At 44.6% G+C, this 18,654-nt stretch overlaps 1 protein-coding gene and 2 long non-coding RNA genes across 6 annotated transcripts; 1 reads left to right on the forward strand and 2 right to left on the reverse strand.

The window, feature by feature from the left end:
* Nucleotides 1-168: 168 nt before the first annotated feature.
* Nucleotides 169-11,756, reverse strand: PSTK (phosphoseryl-tRNA kinase). 3 transcript variants are annotated; one of them, XM_072805010.1, is made up of 7 exons: nt 11,692-11,756; nt 9,679-9,838; nt 7,530-7,821; nt 7,084-7,282; nt 4,287-4,362; nt 3,730-3,823; nt 169-509 (listed from the first exon to the last, which is right to left on the reverse strand). In XM_072805010.1, the coding sequence occupies exons 2-7, from the start codon at nt 9,775-9,777 to the stop codon at nt 310-312; spliced, it is 960 nt and encodes a 319-aa protein (XP_072661111.1). In that variant the 5' UTR covers nt 9,778-9,838; nt 11,692-11,756; the 3' UTR covers nt 169-309. The 3 variants fall into 3 exon arrangements, with proteins under 3 accessions (XP_072661111.1, XP_072661110.1, XP_072661109.1); XM_072805009.1 differs by lacking the exon at nt 11,692-11,756 and adding an exon at nt 11,110-11,397; XM_072805008.1 differs by lacking the exons at nt 9,679-9,838; nt 11,692-11,756 and adding an exon at nt 11,110-11,397.
* On the forward strand, nt 11,157-18,501 carry LOC140620746 (uncharacterized). Its single transcript, XR_012020469.1, has 3 exons — nt 11,157-11,766; nt 16,936-17,043; nt 17,533-18,501. It is a non-coding gene; the product is annotated as an uncharacterized lncRNA (long non-coding RNA).
* LOC140620745 (uncharacterized) lies at nt 16,202-18,547 on the reverse strand. 2 transcript variants are annotated; one of them, XR_012020468.1, is made up of 2 exons: nt 18,053-18,547; nt 16,202-16,803 (listed from the first exon to the last, which is right to left on the reverse strand). It is a non-coding gene; the product is annotated as an uncharacterized lncRNA (long non-coding RNA). The 2 variants fall into 2 exon arrangements; XR_012020467.1 differs by having other exon boundaries at nt 16,202-16,869.
* Nucleotides 18,548-18,654: the final 107 nt, after the last annotated feature.

Here is an 18,654-nt window from a genome sequence, read left to right on the forward strand (position 1 = left end):
CTCCATGCACCGGGAGCCTGATGTGGGATTCGATCCCAGGTCTCCAGGATCGCGCCCTGGGCCAAAGGCAGGCGCCAAACCGCTGCGCCACCCAGGGATCCCAGGAAGCCTAATTACCCATGTCACGTCTGCCAAGTGACTGAGTGAAGTAATTTCTGTTGACAAATCTTTAGGGTGGAAGGTTACTTTTTTTTTTAATAAGTCTTTGGCATTCATGTCATTGGGTGAGAAACCACCCAGTAGCACAAAACAATTTTAGTTCACATAATCTTAACCAAAATTGGACATTTGATTGGAAGTTCAGAAGTTTTAGTGTGGCTTTGAAAAATATTTCCGGACAATGTTATCTTTCTCATAATGAAAAAAAGAAATAATATCTGGTATGTGGATGGTTTGTTGAGAGCACAGGTATTTTTTGTTTCCATGTTTTAGATCTTCCAAAAATTCTGCTTTGAGCTTGTTGAGTTCTTCTGCTAGAAGCTTCAAGTTGAACGGAAGCACTTGTTCATCTAAAATGAAAAGATACTCAAATTATTTGTGTAACCTAAAGCAAGTTGGGCTGTCTAGTAACATCAGGAAATGAATTTGAATACTTCAGACAAACCAATCAGCTTATTCTGTTAATAATCACAGTCAAGTAGAGGTACTATAGAGCTATAGAGACAAGGTCACACTGACGTGACAACCAATCTTTCCAATACCTGGCTATGAAATGCATGAGCAGAAAAGATAAGCCGGAAAGGGATTTTTGTTGTTGTCTGACAAGATAGTTGATTTAGAATCTTCTCGAACTAACAGGTAGGCAAAAAAGGAGAACTGAAAGATGACAATTTGTTTTGAAACTGATAAATAACCTCTAGAGCAGTTGTCCCATCTATAACTTTCTACAATGATGAAAATGTTCTGCCCCTATTCAATCCAGCAGCCACGAGTCACGTGGGTAATGTGATTGATTTATTACAGCTTTGTTGAGATGAAAGTTGCATACCATACACTTTACTCCTCTAAAGTATGATTCAGTCTACCTGCAGATACGTGCACCTATCCCCACATCCATCTGGGAACACCTCATTGTCTCAGAACCCTGCATTAGCTCCCACCCTCCCACCCTGTCCCCCACCCAACCCCAAATCCCTAAGCAACCACTAATGTACTAGTGTGGCTCTCGATTTACCCCTTCTGGGCATTTCACATGACCGACTCAAGCAATAATATGTGGCCATTTGTGATGGCTTCTTTCACTTTGCGTACTGTTTTAAAGGTTCATCCTGGCTACTAGGAATAATGCTGACATAAATATTTGTGTACATATTTTTATATGAACATATGTTTTCAATTCTCTCAAGCAGATAACCTAGGAGTGGCATTGCTGGGTCCCATGGTAACTATGTTTAATCCTGTGAAGATCTGCTTGGCTGTTTGCCAAAGCAGCTACCCACTTTCCATTCCCACCAGTCCTGTACAAGGGTTTGCATTTCTCCACATTCTCACCACCACTTGCACTTTTTGATTCTGGCTGGCCTGGGATGGGCACTAGCATCTCATCATGGTTTTGATTTGCATTTCCGTGAGGACTACTGATGTCAAATGTGTTTTCTTGTGGTTTGGCCATTTGTGTATCTTCCCTGGAGAAATATCTATTTAGACCCTTTGCCCATTTTAAAAATTGGGGTGTCTTTATTGAGTGGTGCGAGTCTTCTACCTATTTTGGATACAGGTCTATGAGATACATGATCTGCAAGTATTTTTCCCCATCTGTAGGTTGTCTTCACTTTCTTGATGGTAAGGGAACTCATTTTCTAATTTAAGGATAGATCTAGAAGCTAGTAGCGCCTCCTACACACACACACACAAAAGATTTTTAATGGGCAGAAAGTGAGTCAAGAGTGATTTGGAGGGGGATCCCTGGGTGGCGCAGCGGTTTAGAGCCTGCCTTCAGCCCAGGGCGCGATCCTGGAGACCCGGGATCGAATCCCACATTGGGCTCCCGATGCACGGAGCCTGCTTCTCCCTCTGCCTGTGTCTCTGCCTCTCTCTCTCTCTCTCTCTCTCTCTCTCTCTCACACAAATAAATAAAAATTAAAAAAAAAAAGTGATTTGGACATAATCCTAGTCCCTTCCCCCTTCTCCCCATCTATTTTATTCAGAAGACAAGAAAGGCAAATGGTTGAGAGAGAACTCCTACAACTGTTTTTGTTTCCAATCTAATTGTGTTGCTGTTTTTGTTCCAGGCCTCTAGTTTTCAAGCTTTGGACTGTAACCTACAAGCGAGATGCAGGTTGCAAGCAGTGCTTTTCTAAAATGAAATCAAATAGAACGCAGTAGAGCTCACTACACGTGAGGGTTTTGTGAAACTTGTTGCTACACATGCATGTGGTCATATACTGCGCTACACACTAGGGTACAAGATAAGATCTGCTTATGGATACAAGATAAAATCTGCTTATGGATCGTGGTAAAAACAAAAGTATAAAAACCACTGTATGGTTAGGGTTCTGTTTCCTTTTTCAACATTCTAAACTTTTGTAAAGGTATTAATAGTCAATGCTAGAAGGGTGCCTGGGTGGCTCAGTTGGTTAAGCATCTGCCTTCTCGGGTCATGATCCCAGGATCCTGGGATCAAGGCCCACATTGGGCTCCCTAATCAGCGGGAAGTCTGCTCCTTGCTCTCCCTCTGCCCCTCCCCTGACTTGTGCTCTGCTCTCTCTCAGTGTCTCAAACAAAGTCTTTAAAAAATACATAATGGTGGTGACATGGGAACCTTAAGAGAAAGCACACACTAAAGACAGCCTTGACTCTGAACCCAGGCTGTCCAAGTATCTTCAGCCTTTGGCAAGTTACTTGATCCTCCCAGAACCTTCATGTCCCCATCTGTAAAATTACACTCACCTCATGGGGGGCTGTAAAGACAATAGGATGTATAAGACACCTGGCATATAAAAGCTCAAGAAATGTTAAGCTGTTAGGTTTTGAATCAAAATTTAAATATAGCAAAGAGTTCAATATTTAAAACCTAAAGGTTCTTTTCTAGAACTAGTCCATACTGCATCCAAGATCAGACTGATGATAAGCTAAGCTTGCCGATTTGACGTGTGGCCCCTGACCACCTCTTCCTTACTTCGCCCGACTTTGAAGTAAGTTCCTTACTTCGCCCGACTCAATAGCTTCTGTTCTGCTCTAGAACATACCAAACAACTTCACCTCTGGACTTCTGCATTTGTGTCCACTGCCTGGAATGATCTGCCACCAGATAACTATGCTTGCTCTTTCAGTTCATTCATCTCTCGGCTTACAGGTCATTGCTGAGAAGCCTTCCTCACTACTCTTTAAAAAAGATCTTAAGCCAGGAGGGAAGAACGAAATGATTTGGAAGCTACATTCTACTTCTCCCATCACTCTCTGCTACCTTACCCTACTCTATTTTCCTGCAGGGCATCAGCAGATACTCCAGTATTTGGCTGTCTGCTTAGTGTAACGTGCTGTTCCCTGCTGATGCCCCGGGATCTAGAATAAAGTCTCACACAGAGTAGCCACTCAACAAAAACGTACTGAATGAATACTTTGTTTTAGGGGTAGAATTTTTAGTTTTATATAACCAGGCTGCATACTAAAGCTGAAAACATGATAAAAACATTAGGACGGAAAACTAATAAGCCACCCAAAGAGTCAAGGGAACAGGACTAGCAGCAGAGTGGTATCAACTACACCCCATGCGAATATGCAACATACCTTTTGCTTCCTTCATTGTCTGAGAGACAATCCTTCGGAGCATCTGATCAGCTTGATGCAGAACATTAGTTGAGCAAATGATCCTGTCCGTTTTCTATGTGATACAGACATTGTATGGGAAGTTTTATAAAAGAGATGGCTAACGGGTGACACATATTGGATAAGACTAAAGGGGGAGCTAAGGTGGCTTTTCTGTTCCAGTTGTCCCTCCCTAGGAGATGGTCCCATCTGGGGAGAGGGTGCTGGTAAATGTCTACTAATGGGCTCTCCAGAAACAACAGCAACACAACCCGTTTCCAGTGTTTGTCAATATCTGTGGGGCAAATATTCCTGTCCTTGCCCGTTTCAAGTTACCGACTCCCACCATAATGTCAATCGGCTCTGACCAGCCGGTACACCACTGCAGGCAGGTGTCAGAAGCTGAATGCTGCTGAGATGCCAAGGCAGTGACAAAGCATTTTTCACATTTTACTCATATTTTACACTCCGCTCAAAAAGACCTTCCTTCAAAAAGTCATGCCTTCCCGTTTATACTAAATCTATACTGGAAGATTTACCTTTTGTTCCACATTGTCCTCAATATATGTTACTGGATTTTCCAAAGCAGTAAGCAATAAGTCAGTCAACTTCAGGCTATAAGAGAAGGTGAGATAAAATAAATCCTTGTATCAAACTTTAAAAAAAAAAAACTTGTATTTTTGAATACTAAATAGCATTCTAGAGGAATAAACGTGCTATAACCCAAAGATCTTAAGCCAAGAGGGAAGAACGAAATGATTTGGAAGCTACCTTCTACATGCAAAATCTAAATGCAGAAGCTTAAAACAAAGTATAAGGCAAAAGATTCTCCTTATTTAAAATATACTAATTTCCTAAGACTCCTTCCAATAAGCTTTCAAAAGACATTGTTTTCCCTCATTAAGTGCTAAACTCTAGGCTACTACAGGTCTATTTTAGTCCCTACAGAAGGATACTGTCTGTACTTTCTGGCCTTTGCTTGTTTACTGGATGTAGAGTAGCCACGTTCCTTACTGGTCAAGGGGCCACAGAGCATTGAGGTAGAATTCATTCCTTCATTTAATGAGACTTTATTCAGTATCTTCTTATATGAAAAATATACAACCAGGTATATGAGACTATGTGCTAGGCTGGGGGAACAGCAAAATCCCTACCCTAAGCCTAGTAATGATTACATTATCGGTCTCAATAATTAAGCAAAAAACTGTAATTTCAGACAGTGACAAGTGGATGAGTGAAGAAAATAAACAAAATGTTGGTATTAAAGGAGTGACGGATTAGTCCAACGAACACTCTTCACGTTGGTTACGATGGTCGGGAAAGTCAATCATAAATAGGTGGGAAGGGTAGGGGGAATCCCAGGTACAAAGGCCCTGAGGCAAGATAAACCTCCTCACATTCATGGAATAAAGGCCAGTCTGGCTGAAAAATAGCAAGGGGGGAATGTAGTAGGATGTGAGGTTGGAAAGTTAGCTGGGGTCAGAGCATGTTATTTATGGTAATGAGTACGGATTCTACTCAGAGTGTAGAGGGTGGCATTGAAATAATTTAGGCCAGCCTGAGTGATGAGTAAACACAGAGTTAAATCTCAACCTCAAGATGATCTTTCTCACGCTGAAGAGAGACTGCATGGGGTCCAAACCTTGGGTCTGCCACCTACTCCCTGGATGTGTTATCTTACTTGGGCTGGTTATCGCATCCCTAAAATGGGGATAATTCTATTTATCTCCAAGAGTTGTTTTGTTAGAATTGAATGAGATTATACATAGGAAGTGTTCAGAACATGCCCAATACGCAGTATCTGCTGAACAGCCGTTGCTGTGAGCAGCAACACTACTAGCAGTAATGGTGGTTAAGTAGGAGCATTTCATAAAGGCCCAGAAAAGGTACATTTGTCAGATCATCTTTCAATTTCTAATGCAGGGCCACCAGACTTGCAACCACCCCTTCACTGATGCTGTGACTATTCTGGATATGTGAGAACAGGTAGTCGGGTTCCGAAGACTCAAGACAAAACAGATTATGCTAAGTGTGGGCAATAGCATGGGAGCAACTCACACCCTTTCTTGCTTTTGGCAAGAACTGGCCCTCATTGGTCTCAAAGCATTGGTAACAGTAGGACATTCTCATGGGATAGATATCTCGATGCCTCAGCCGGCCAATCACTTCCAAAGGAGAAAATGTTAAGTATTTCAGAATGAGTGGCAATCAGCTGGTTATGTGCCCGCTCAAAGGTTCAGGATATTATAAGTAAAAATTAGAAACCTCAGCAGTAGCTTATTTCATAATCCTTATAAACTATGGTCACTTATATCTACCTTTTCCTTAGTACGTTCAAGTATATGTTATGAAACGCATGGAAACTATCCTGGGAACTGAATTTTGACAAATGAATTTTTAAAATGAGCCTTTTAAAAACTGCTGATCCCCTGTGGACAACACTTAGGCAGGGGCGAAGGAAACGTGGGCAATACAGCTCTAGAATTCTGCTCTCTGATACAACAGCCAACAAGCCACAAGAGGCTATTTAAGTGGGAAGCAATTAAAATAAAGTTTAAAATTTGGCTGTCAGAGGCACTGGCTATGTTTCAAGTTTTCAATAGTCGCATGTGGCCAGCAGCTACCACGCTGGATGGTACAAATACAGAACATTTCCATTACCCCTGAAAATTCCATTAGAAATGCGCTGCTGCAGAACTCCCAAAACATAGATCGTGAGTGAAAGCATTAGCACTGCAGCCTACCAGCCTCACACGTACACAGGGGATATCGACAGGGAGGTTTAAGGCAAAATTCGGACTCAGCCACTTCTACTCTTTTTCTTTCTGTAGCAAAGTTACTGGACAACCTTTTTAGACTGTGCTACTTTAGCAAGAGTTTCAAAAATGCTTCCTACTCTGCATCCCCTGCTCTGATCTCTGTGACAACACAGTCTTAACAAGAGTACATGTGGGCCACCCGGGTAGCTCAGCAGTTTAGTGCCGTGTTCAGCCCAGGGTGTGATCCTGGAGTCCCTGGATCGAATCCCACGTCAGGCTCCCTGCATGGAGCCTGCTTCTCCCTCTACCTGTGTCTCTGCTTCTCTGTCTCTCATGAATAAATAAATAAAATCTTTATTTAAAAAAAAAAAAGAGTACACATCTCAGCCGCCACATGCTCGATGACGCTGGGCAAACTAACTCTCTTACTTAGTGGCCTCTTCTCTGTAAGGGAAAAAAGATAACAATCTCTCTCCCAGACTTGTGTAAAGATTAACCAAGTGGATATGAGTCAAGCAATGAACACAAGGGCTGGCTCAGGGAGGCACCCAGCAAAGGTTGGCTTTGTGTGGGATACCTGGCCTCGGAAGAACATGTTGTACTTGGAATTATGAGGCTGTTGTGCTCCCACGCATTTTTCTCAGGGTTGGGCTTTTCTATCTTTCCTTCCATCAGGTGGATGGTCTCGGCAGGCAGGGCCTGGGGTCTCTGGCCATTCCTCTGTAAACAGGTCTCAAGAGAACAATCTAAAAAGAGCTGGCAAAAACCTAATGAATCTGAAAACAATATTAAACCACAAAATTACTGGTGTGCTGTTTTTTTTTTTCCAAAGTGTGACATAAACAAATTAGACAAATTATCCTGGTGGCAGCAGAAAAACCATTTGCAACGCTGAACATCTAGCTTTGAAAATTAAGTACATTTATACTCCCTTCCTGATCCAATTACATTCTCACTAAAAACAGTAGTGATTTTGACATGCAAACAAATGTCTGTTTGTAAGGAAAAAAATATTTTAATTACATTTCCGAGCCAGTTGATAGACTTCGTATCTCATACTTTGGTAATAAAAGTTGTCATCTAGAATCAAAAACAAAGGTCTAGAAACCGCAGTCTTTGTTAAGAGGTAGCAAGACTGGGTTTCCAGGGCAGCAGAAGATACCAGATCTTGGTGCTTCAAGCAAGTTATAAAATCCTCCCACATGGCTGCAGTCCTGTTGGGTGGGGCAGACACCTGACACCCATTAATGACAGCCATCAAGAAGCATTCTAGGTACTTCAAGAGTTCTTGTCGAAGCAATTTCCATTGGGATGGCTAGAAAAGATGGAAGAATTACAAGTTATATTAGGCTTTGGCCAGTAAGGTGGTCATGCTTATTGCCACCCACCCCGCATGAACATTTCAGCTCACGGTGCTACACCATTTGGAATTCTCTGAGCACAACCTGTTTTGCCATGTCTCCATATCTCCGCCTATACTGTTTCCTCTGCCCCGAAAATCCTACTCATTGATGTTAGACTTCTGCAATCTCCTCAGACTCAACCACATAGGAGGCAGCTCAGACTCTCCTTTGTCTACAGGATATCCTGGGTCTCCACTCTAGCAGGGTGTTTAGGTATTTGTTTGCACATATCTCTCTCTCTCTCTCTCTCTCTCTCTCTCTCTCTCTCGGCTAGGTCAATAGTCCACTGTATACCCAGCCTCCAGCAGAGGGTCAGAAACCTAACAGGAGCTCCAGAAATGTAAATGAAATGAATAAGTGACTAGATCAAAGAATGAAAAAAAATAAAGAAATAAATAAATAAAGAGCCAGAATCAATATCCTGCCAAAATAAAATAGTCTGTCTTAGATATAGCTATGCTCATTTGCCCTTGAAATGAGAAAAGTTGTGGACAGAAAAGGTCAGCTGAAAGGTGTTTAGGGACTTCAGGCTAACAACAGAGTTGAAATGGGATGGGGAAAGATAAAGTAGACTGAAGGGAAGAGACTGATAGGAAAGTAGACTGTAGGGAAGTTATCTCTAAATAACTTGAGAATACAGATAATCTTATGCTGCTCAAGGGCTATGGGCAGCAGGGACAGAGTTATGAGGTCCAGGCTGGAGAGAAAACAGGAACCTGAGATAAGGATCCCTATCCCGCCTGTCCATCCCTACCGCATCACTGAGATTACAGCACATATAACAAATACATCAGCTAAACCTACTAAAAAGGAAACATGATCACTTCCTAGAAGGTTAAGATTTCCTACTCATGGTGATTGGATGAATCCCATGGCCTTTGTCTCTAGGGGGGAGTGGAAAAAAATGTAACAATAAAAGTGAGTGAAAAAGCTCAGCAAATATAACGATATCTCTCAACAACGTCCAGCATTCACTCAAGTGGTGAAAATACTATCATCAACTAAATCTAGTGCCACTAGGGACTTGATGCTGTATTTATCCTGAAATTAAACAAGAATAGGAAAGTATGGGCAGCCCGGGTGGCTCAGCAGTTTAGTGCTGCCTTGAGTCCAGGATGTGGTCCTGGAGACCAGGGATTGAGTCCCACATCAGGCTCCCTGCATGGAGCCTGCTTCTCCCTCTGCCTGTGTCTGTGCCTCTCTCTCTCTCTCTCTCTCAGGAATCAAGAAATAAAATCTTAAAAAAAAAGAATAGGAAAGTATATATAAATTTTGCTGGAGCAGTCCCCAATTTTCCATCCACCACACGTACTATATTTATGCATATATATTTACAGAGTGGAATCACGTCACATTTACATGTTATTTAGGTGCGTCCATCTACACTAGGGTATTAAGCCACAAATATTTAAAATTTTCAGAATCTGTTAAAGAGGATTTGCTCTGGAGTGAGAATGAGATGGAAGACATGAATCTATTCTTCCCTGAGAGTTCTGTTTCCATGTGCTCCTCCAAAGGAGGAGCCGGGCTCAGCGTGATTTGAAGGCTTAAAGAGAAATATCCTTGGAACACACGTTGGTCACTACACACAGGCCCACTACATTGTCTGGTGGTCACCTAAGTAACGACCACTTTCTCTTGACCAGCAGATGCAGATTTACCCCGAGATAAATGAGGAGTGAGCTCCAGAAGCCAGGTCCTTCATTGGCACAGCTTTCTACTGTCGTGGGAGGGACCCTGAGAATTTTGTTATTTAAAAAAAAAATTACCGGGATCCCTGGGTGGCGCAGCGGTTTAGCGCCTGCCTTTGGCCCAGGGCGCGATCCTGGAGACCCGGGATCGAATCCCACGTCGGGCTCCCGGTGCATGGAGCCTGCTTCTCCCTCTGCCTGTGTCTCTGCCTCTCTCTCTCTCTCTCTCTTTGTGTGACTATCATAAAAAAAAAATTACCCCAAATTGTATGAACTTGGAAGACCCACAAAGATTCGCATATGGCCAAAAAGACATGAACAGAAATTTCACAGAGGAAGACACAGATGTGGCCAACACGCACATGAGAAAATGCTCCGCATCTCTGGCCATCAGGGAAATACAAATCAAAACCACAATGAGATACCACCTCACACCAGTGAGAATGGGGAAAGTTAAGACATGAAACAGCAAATGTTGGAGAGGATGTGGAGAAAGGGGAACCCTCTGGCACTGTTGGTGGGCATGGGAACTGGTACAGCCACTCTGGAAAACTGTGTGGTGGTTCCTCAAAGAGTCAAAAATAGACCTGCCCTATGACCCAGCAATTGCACTGTTGGGGATTTACCCCAAAGATACAGATGCAGTGAAATGGCAGGACACCTGCACCCCGATGTTTCTAGCAGCAATGTCCACAATAGCCAAACTGTGGAAAGAGCCTCGGTGTCCATCGACAGATGAATGGATAGAGAAGCTGTGGTCTATGTATCCAATGGAATATTCCTCAGCCATTAGAAACGACAAATACCCACCATTTGCTTCGACGTGGATGGACCTGGAGGGTATTATGCTGAGTGAAATGAGTCAATCGGAGAAGGACAAACATTATATGGTCTCATTCATTTGAGGAATATAAAAAATAGTGAAAGGGAATAAAGGGGAAAGGAGAGAAAGTGAGTGGGAAATATCAGAAAGGGAGACAGAACATAAAGACTCCTAACTCTGGGAAACGAATTAGGGGTGGTGGGAGGGGAGGTGGGCGGGGGGTGGGGGTGACTGGGTGGCGGGCACTGAGGGGGGCACCTGGCGGGATGAGCACTGGGTGTTATGCTATATGTTGGCAAATCGAACTCCAATAAAAAAATAAATAAATAAAAAAAAGTTCGCCCACGGCGGGGTGTTCAGCCGGCTGTGCTGGAGCTTCTAGGTGGCTGCGCCCGTCGCTGCGGGATTTTCCCAGGACCCCCCCCCCCCCGCCCGCGCGCTGCCGAATCCCACGCGGCCCTCAGCCTCGGGACAGACCGCACAACGCACACGTGCCCCAAGCAGGCTCGCGAGCCTCTACAGTGACTGACGGACTCCAGGACGGAGTCACAGGCCCCACGCCCGGCGCGGCTCCCCACGCCCGGCGCGGCTCCCCACGCCCGGCGCGGCTCCCCACGCCCGGCGCGGCCCCTCCGTCCCCCTCCGCGCAGGCGCCGCGGCCCAGGCCCCGCCCACTCCGTCCTGACCAATGGCCGCGCGCTCGCTTCCTCCAGGAACGCGTCCGGCATGACGTCATCGTAGGCGACGACGCCGACGGCCCAGCCCTGCTCCTGCCGCAGCCGGTGGCGGAGGCCCCGCGCCAAGGTTGACTTTCCTGCTGCCGGCAGGCCGCAGACGAGACAGAGGCCTATCCTCTGCGGCCGCTCGCCGCGCGCTCCCTTGGCGTCCTGGGCGGTCTTCATGCCGTCGCGGGAGACGGCAGGCGGCTGGGAGCGTCGTCCCCGGCACCGCCCGCCCAGCGCGCACGCGCAGTCTGGCTGCTGCGCCGCCGGGCGGGGAGGCCGGGCGGGGAGGCGGGGAGGCCGGGCGCCGCTCCCAAGGCCCGCGCGGTGCGCTGCCCGCCATCCCCGCGGCGTCCCCGAGGTCCGCGGAGCCGCCGCCGCTGCCGCCGACCGCTTGGGGGGCCGAGTCCTCGATGCCGGGGACACCTTGGCGATGCACTGCCTGACCCCTGGACAAATCCCAACGGGTCGACACTTGGACTAAGTGCTCAGTTAGACTTAGCTTAGCCTCCCTGCTGCAAACTTGCAAGCCCCTGAGAATTGCACCTCGGCTTCGTGAAGTCCACGTCCTTGGGAAATCCCGGAGACCTTGCGCCTCTTCCCCCTAGCGGTCTTCGAAAGGTCAGTTGGGCTCAGAATGTGAGGCGAAGCTGCCAGCCCGACCCCGTGCTCCGCGGCCCCTGCTGCACGTGACGGGTGGAAGGACAAAGTGAACCCACACTTGCAGCGAGTGTGAGAAGCGGGGGCAGGATGGCAACATCCCTAGACCTGCGTTCCAGTGCATTCACTCAGAGGACAGTATTTTGGTGTTAAAAGAGAAATACCAAGCTGGGGAGAGGTATAAAATTCCTTGTATGGGGTTGTGATGTAGAGAAGTTGAATTCATGTTCTGACTTTCACCTTAAAGGGGATTCTTAGTCATAAAGTGGTGAGTTCAAAATGTGTGCAAACGAGGTAGAATAGAGGGGGACGGGCAAAATGCAATCAGTAACGCGGTGTGAAATCTGATCTAATTGGACCGCTGAGCACGTCCACCTACATGTTCTCTGGAAGGTGAGCCAGGAGTTACACATACTCCTGATATTAGGTCGTTGGTCCCGTGGAAGGACAAGTAAGGAATGTTATGACAACGGGGCAGCAAGCTCAAGGTCTCCCAGCTGCAAGGCAGTGTGGGGGGTGGTTGCTGAGTGCCCAAAGCCCAAGTAAATGACGTCAGCAACAAAGATACAGAACTTTGGGCAGAAATCTAGTCCATATATTGAGCCTCAGCAGGCAGCTTCTTGGAACTTAAAAAGCTTTGCATACTGACAACGCATGTCTCTACCGTTTCCTTTCCCTCCCACCTCTGTTGACTTAAGGAAAAAGAGGAGTATACTAACAACTTGGGGGAGGGAAAGGACCCAAACTTTCATTGCTGTTAGATTCTAGTATCCGTATCCAGACGTATCTAATACTGCAGTATTACAGGGGCAATAGGTGGGACCAAAAAACAACCCCATCCCCAACAGACGTTTGTGGCCCATTTTACCTCCCTACAAACGTATGATCTGAAGGGGCACAGGTCACTTGTACTTGGGATGTTAAACTTGGTTTAAAACGCTCTTAGATTGGTGGTCACCGTGACTAAGTGCAGCCTCAGCTGTCATCATTCTGTCCCGTCTAGTCCTCAGAGGCAAGGAGGTTGGCCAGTACCCCTTCATGCTGGAGCAGTCACTCTGCTCTGAGCTTGGGGGGAGACGGCTTGACAGACCTCACCTTCCTAGTTGTCATTTCTGCCCCTCAGAGCCATAGGCATTGCCTGGGACCTTTGCCTTGCCTACGTCTCCTGACTACCACGCAGGTTTTAGGAGGTGCCCAACACTCAATGCCAATTTTTGCCTTGGCTAAATTGTCCCATGTTGGAGGCTGTTCAATTAGTTTCTTCTCAGGAGAGTTTTCAGTTCACTTTGATTCAGCTGCCTGTTCCAAATACGTTAATTGTCCTTAGGGGGAACTGGGAGCAAGTGAACACAGAACTATGTGTGACACCTGGGTTTGTCTCCTGATCCGTATAATGAGTGAAGTCCTCAAAAGGGCACTTGAGAAAATCTGAGATTCCACCTTCTGTCACCCTCAGGATCTTCAGAAGCAGGGTTCCTCCTCTGGTGACTTTAACATTGTTTTTTTTGCCAACTCAGGACTTGAGTTCTTCAGCTGCTAACACACCACTAACAGTCTAGCTTGCCAAAGCGCAGATTTCCTTAATCACAGCAACAGTAGTAAAACCTCACCCCTCACCTCTAGCCAATTTCTTTTTGCTTTACTAATTCATAGAGCAAAACCTGGAACCTCTTTCTAGTCAGATTTTTAAAAATACCTTGACCTGGGCACCTGGGTGGCTCAGTTTGTTAAGTGTCAGACTCTTGATTTTGGCTCAAGTCATGATCTCGGGGTCAGGAACTGAGACCCATGGGGTTCCTTGCTCAGCAGGGAGTCTGCTTGACGATTCTCCCTCTGCCTCTCCCCCCCCCCCCACGAATAAATAAATCTTTACAAAAAATACTTTGAGGTGCTTTACCTTACTAACCCAAACATGGCATTGCTAGCATGGTGTTCATGACTTGTCCAAGCTCTATCCCTTCAGCTGCCACATCATGGGCCTGTGAAAATGAACTGCCTTTCTTTGCTTTCCAGTGAGGTGTTTATTCATACCCATTTAAAAAAATCCTGTAAATTTCAGACCAGGGTAAAACTTGTGAGCTTGGATCATCTTCAAGTCACCAATCATCTTCTTGAGTTTTTTAAAAACCTAACAAAGGTATCCTAAAATGTGAGCCAGATAGTGAAATGTTACCAGATCTTGAAGTAATTTTACAATATGTACTGTTTCTGATTTCGCAAAGACCACTCTGCCCTTAGTATTGTAAGGTGAGGAAATGTGGTATTGTAAGAACAAGTAAATGACACTATGCTGAAAGTAGGTAGTTAGACCCAGAATACTCTTATTAACTCTCATTAATGACCACCAAAGTGGCTGAAAAAGACCACAGGTACAGGAAGCAGTTTCTTCTAAGGAGGATCTGGGCCAACCTCTGATTTCAATGTCTTGGGTTTCTTAACAAACTTTCAAAACTCTTGGAAGAAAACACTTCCTAGAGATTTCCAATGAGCTTTCTCATTGTGTCCTTACTTCCTACCACTATTATATATTTAAAATAGTTAAAAAGATGTTTTAACAATCTCAACAGTCTAATAAATGAGCAATATTTTAACGCTGTAGAAGTTACTCAATGTTCATTTGGTACCAGATACTGTGTTATGCTGGGTATCCACCCATAAATAAAGACATCTGCTGTTAAAAAAAAAAAAAGCTCATACTTTGAGAAAATTAAAAATGTCCACAGCATATAAATATAGCCACTATTTCAGAAAATTTGGCTGTTCACATTATATTGTATATAAAAGTACAGCTGTCAAAGGTGAAACTGGTATAAAGTTTCCCTTACCTGAAATCCATTATAATAACATATCCCTGGAGGAACATTAATAAATATATCTCAAAATTCTGTGATTTTGCATAAACATGGGCAATTTTTATAGGAAGCATGCAATATTCAAAATGAATTAAGAGCATATTATGCAGAAATTTTGATGGGTTACTTCTTCAGAATGTTACAAGTGTCAAACAACAAAAGATAACAAAATACATCTTATGGTTCATTTAGCTTGGATGCTACTTTCCTTCATTATAAATTTACCAAAATTTATCAAGAAGAGTTGGTTTACCCAGACCTTAAAATTCTAGGTAAACAAGTGAAGTCACCACTGAGTTCCGAAAAATGTGGACTAAAACAATCCTATGGGGGAATCCCTGGGTGGCTCAGCGGTTTGGTGCCTGCCTTTGGCCCAGGGCGTGATCCTGGAGCCCCGGGATCAAGTCCCACGTAGGGCTCCCGGCGTGGAGCCTGCTTCTCCTTCCGCCTGTATCTCTGCCCCCCTCTCTCTCTTTCTATGTCTATCATGAATAAATAAATAAAATCTTTAAAAAAAAAATAAAAATAAAAATAAAAATAAAACAATCCTATGAAATGGATGCATTGTGAAAGTTTATTTAAAGCCAGGTATTTTGAAGTCTGGAGTGGATTTTTCCATACATACCATGTTACTCATGCTGGTTACCTTTTCAATATATTTTACTGGATCATTCACATCTGTGTACATTACTGCAGCTCCAAGCAGAATATGTTGTTAATTTTCTTAAATTATCAAGGTAAAACATACAAACAAAATCTCTTCACAGTTCTCAATAATTTAAGGGAATAAAAGAGTTCTAATATCAAAATGTTTAAGAATCTGTTGTAGGGCACACACAGCAACAAGACAGTTACATGATTCCTATCTACCTCATTCCCTAATACCTCTATTTGTATTTTTAAATAAATCTTTTTCCCTAAATTTATTCTCTTTAAGACTCTAGGGTAGTGATGGTGGGCAGAGGTAGGGAAGCAAGAAAAGCATGTAACAATAGCATGGGTTCTTTTTAAAAGCCACATATACTATCCACTAATAAAAGTCTACAGGGGCACCTGGGTGGCTCAGCCAGTTAAGCATCCGACTCTTGACTTCAGCTCAGTTCATGATCTCAGAGTTATGGAATCGAGGCCTGCTAAGCACAGAACAGGGCTCATGCTTTCTCTCGAAAATAAATAAAATCTTAAAAACAAAACCCACCTTTACAACTCTCCCTACTTAGAATTTAAATGGAGTTACTAATGGAAGACTATGACATATACTGATGACCACAGTTGTGTTGTGGTCGCCACGGCCACCCTGATTCAGTGATTTACTAGAAAGACTCAGAAAAGCTTTAGACTCACGGTGATGAGATATAACCATGTCTTGTTGCTGTGTGTGCCTTAGATTCTTAAACATGAAAGGATGCAGGTTAAAACCAGAAAAGTGGGGATCCCTGGATCGAGTCCCACATCAGGCCCCCTGCATAGAGCCTGCTTCTCTCTCTGCCTCCCCCTCTCTGTTCCTCTCATGAATAAATAAAATCTCTTTTTCTCTTAAAAAAAAACAAAAACAAAAACAAAACTAGAAAAGCAAAGCTACATAGGGCAGAATCCAGGGGAGACCAGATGTCTTCCGGTTGTCTTCTCCAGTGGAGTTGTACTGACAGCACTTAATTTTCCTAGCAACGATATGTGATGACATGGGCAGAATACTGAGTAGTGTCAACCAGGAAGCTCCTCTGAATCTTGGTATCCAAGGTTTTTATTGGGGGGTCATGCAGGCTTGGAGTACCTATGTGTTGACAGTTACTTAGTCTTCAACCCTTCAGAAGTCAAACTAATAGAATGTGGCCCTTCATTATAAATCCTGTTGTTCAGCATGACCTAGAGATGGTGGGACCGAAGGCCCCTAGTTAAAAGACAATGTTATCTAGAAGGATAGTCCAACAGCTTAGAGGATATTTCCAGGACCTTGGCAAGCATCAGGTTTTTGGGAATGTGCAAGTTCTGAGCAAGTTAATCCTTTTACTGAACAAAACAACTTCAGAATAAGATGTCACATAGTTGATATCATGGATGTGGCCACAGATCCACCTCTAGATCAAGAGCTTCTCCATCATTTCCACATTTCCTTGCAAAGCTTGATGCCAGGCTGTATTGAAAACTGTATAGAGTACAATAATGTTGCTAACCAGAATAGAGATTATAAATGAGATGGGGCAGGAAGCACCTGTAAATGAGGGTTGGGGGAAAAAGAGTAGGGAAGTCACTCTTTCCTACACCTTCCCTATTATAGGTCCAGCTGGAGGCAGGGTGAGAAGAAGGAATTCCTGTCAACTGTAGGATATTCCAAAAGCCAGAGTCAGAAGGGAGGTGAAGCCCAAGTGGTGGTGCTTCCTGGCAGGTAGTATCCCCCAGGTTCTGTCCCATCATCCCTCTGTTTCATCAGCAAAAATCCCATTAATCTAATTTAGCCAGAACTCCCCTGACCCCTGATGATTCCTCTCAGTAATTTTCCACCACAGACTCCCTACGCTGCTGCTTGGGCATGAATTCCCATTTGTCCATGCTATATTCAGAATGGAGCCTGGTTCTATATGGATGTCTTTCTCCTACCGCAATAGTTCTGAGTAAAATCTGCTTTTACCATCCAGCTCTGGTTTTTTGGACATGCTTATAAAGGGCAAGTGTAGTACAGAGAAATTAGTTTAATTCTATAGGAAAGTGGTTATCTGTCTGGTTTTGAATCATAAACTGGGTGCTCTCTACTGCCCCAAAAGGGGCATTCCAGGTCAAGGGGAAAATATGTGCGGGTGGGGGGGGGGGAGACAGTAGTATGTGGGAAGAGGCAGGCAAGAGTCACTGTACAAAGGACTTTGTATGTCATGCTAAGCACTAAAGGTGACGATGATGTGAAGCACCAGAAGGAGAAGAGGACTGAATGGAGGTCATGAGAATGAAGGCTTATGACAGTAAAGAAACCCTGGGAATTGTCCAGATGAAAGCTAGTGCTTGCAAACAGAAGACCCAGAGATGAAGAAAGATGAGAAAGGTTTCCTTTAAGAAAAACCAAGACCTGCTGATGTACTGAATGATGGGAAGGAAAGAAGGGTAAACCATAAGAGTCTTTAGTTTCTTGCCTCCTAGTCATTGATCCTATTTAAGGAAGTAAAAATCCAGTTGATAACATTGTTCTCCATCTTTAAATTGAAGATCGCTGTTTTTGAAGAAAAGTGTATTTTCCTTTGGACTCCCCCAGAATGTTACCTTGAATAAAATGGAATTTATGACCACAGAAGCAAGATATACAGGTAGAAATACTGATGTAGACGACTTAGAATGAACCTGGAGTACTGAAAATCTTTGCAAACGTCCTAGGTAGGCCCTTCACATTTAAGGACTCTGAAACTTACCTGTGAACTATTTTCCTTTTTTCTGTCAAAAGATGAAAAACTCATCTGCACGAGCCTTTCCAGGAAGAGAGTCGGTGGAGGTGGTGGGAGGCACCTCTTCCCTTCAGGCCACGTCGGGTTAGGAAAGCTTTTTTTACGAGAACCCTCTAGTTTCGGGGATGAGGCAGATCTGTATTCTCAGGAGGTTCATATCCTCACGTAACTCCAATAAGACCTTAAGAAACACAAAATAAGTTACTTGGCACTGAAACGAAAGTCCCAGAAAAGCAAATCCTAAAGCAAAAGTAACAGGAGACAGCGCGAGATTTCTATTCTCTAGAGAGGCTGCTGTCAGCCCAAATCTGAAGAACCCTCACGTTCCCATTTCATTTATTTTATCTGAATCTCATTATCCAGTTTTCTCCAGGTGAGGGTGACAGGAAGAGGCAGGAGGCACCTGTCACCGCCCCTCCCCGCTCCCCCCAGCGCTGCGGCCCCGGGGCGCGAGGCCCGCTCCACCGCCTCCGCGCCCGCCCCGCCCCGCCTCGCGCCGCGGGGTCACTAACGCGGCCGCTGACCCGCGCCGAGCGCACCTGCGCCCCCCCCACCCCCGCCCCGGGCCG

This window comes from Canis lupus, chromosome 29 (assembly GCF_048164855.1).
Source record: "Canis lupus baileyi chromosome 29, mCanLup2.hap1, whole genome shotgun sequence".
NCBI classification, from domain to species: Eukaryota; Metazoa; Chordata; class Mammalia; order Carnivora; family Canidae; genus Canis; species Canis lupus.

What these genes read in the sequence shown, in the direction of transcription:
- PSTK (XM_072805008.1), bottom strand. Translation starts at nt 11,325, where the DNA reads ATGAAGACCGCCCAGGACGCCAAGGGAGCGCGCGGCGAGCGGCCGCAG. An exon ending in ACATGTTCTTCCGAGGCCAG is followed by an intron (nt 4,363 to 7,083) that starts GTATCCCACACA and finishes CTTCTCTTATAG; the next exon opens with CCTGAAGTTGACTGACTTAT. An exon ending in GACAATGAAGGAAGCAAAAG is followed by an intron (nt 510 to 3,729) that starts GTATGTTGCATA and finishes TTTTCATTTTAG; the next exon opens with ATGAACAAGTGCTTCCGTTC.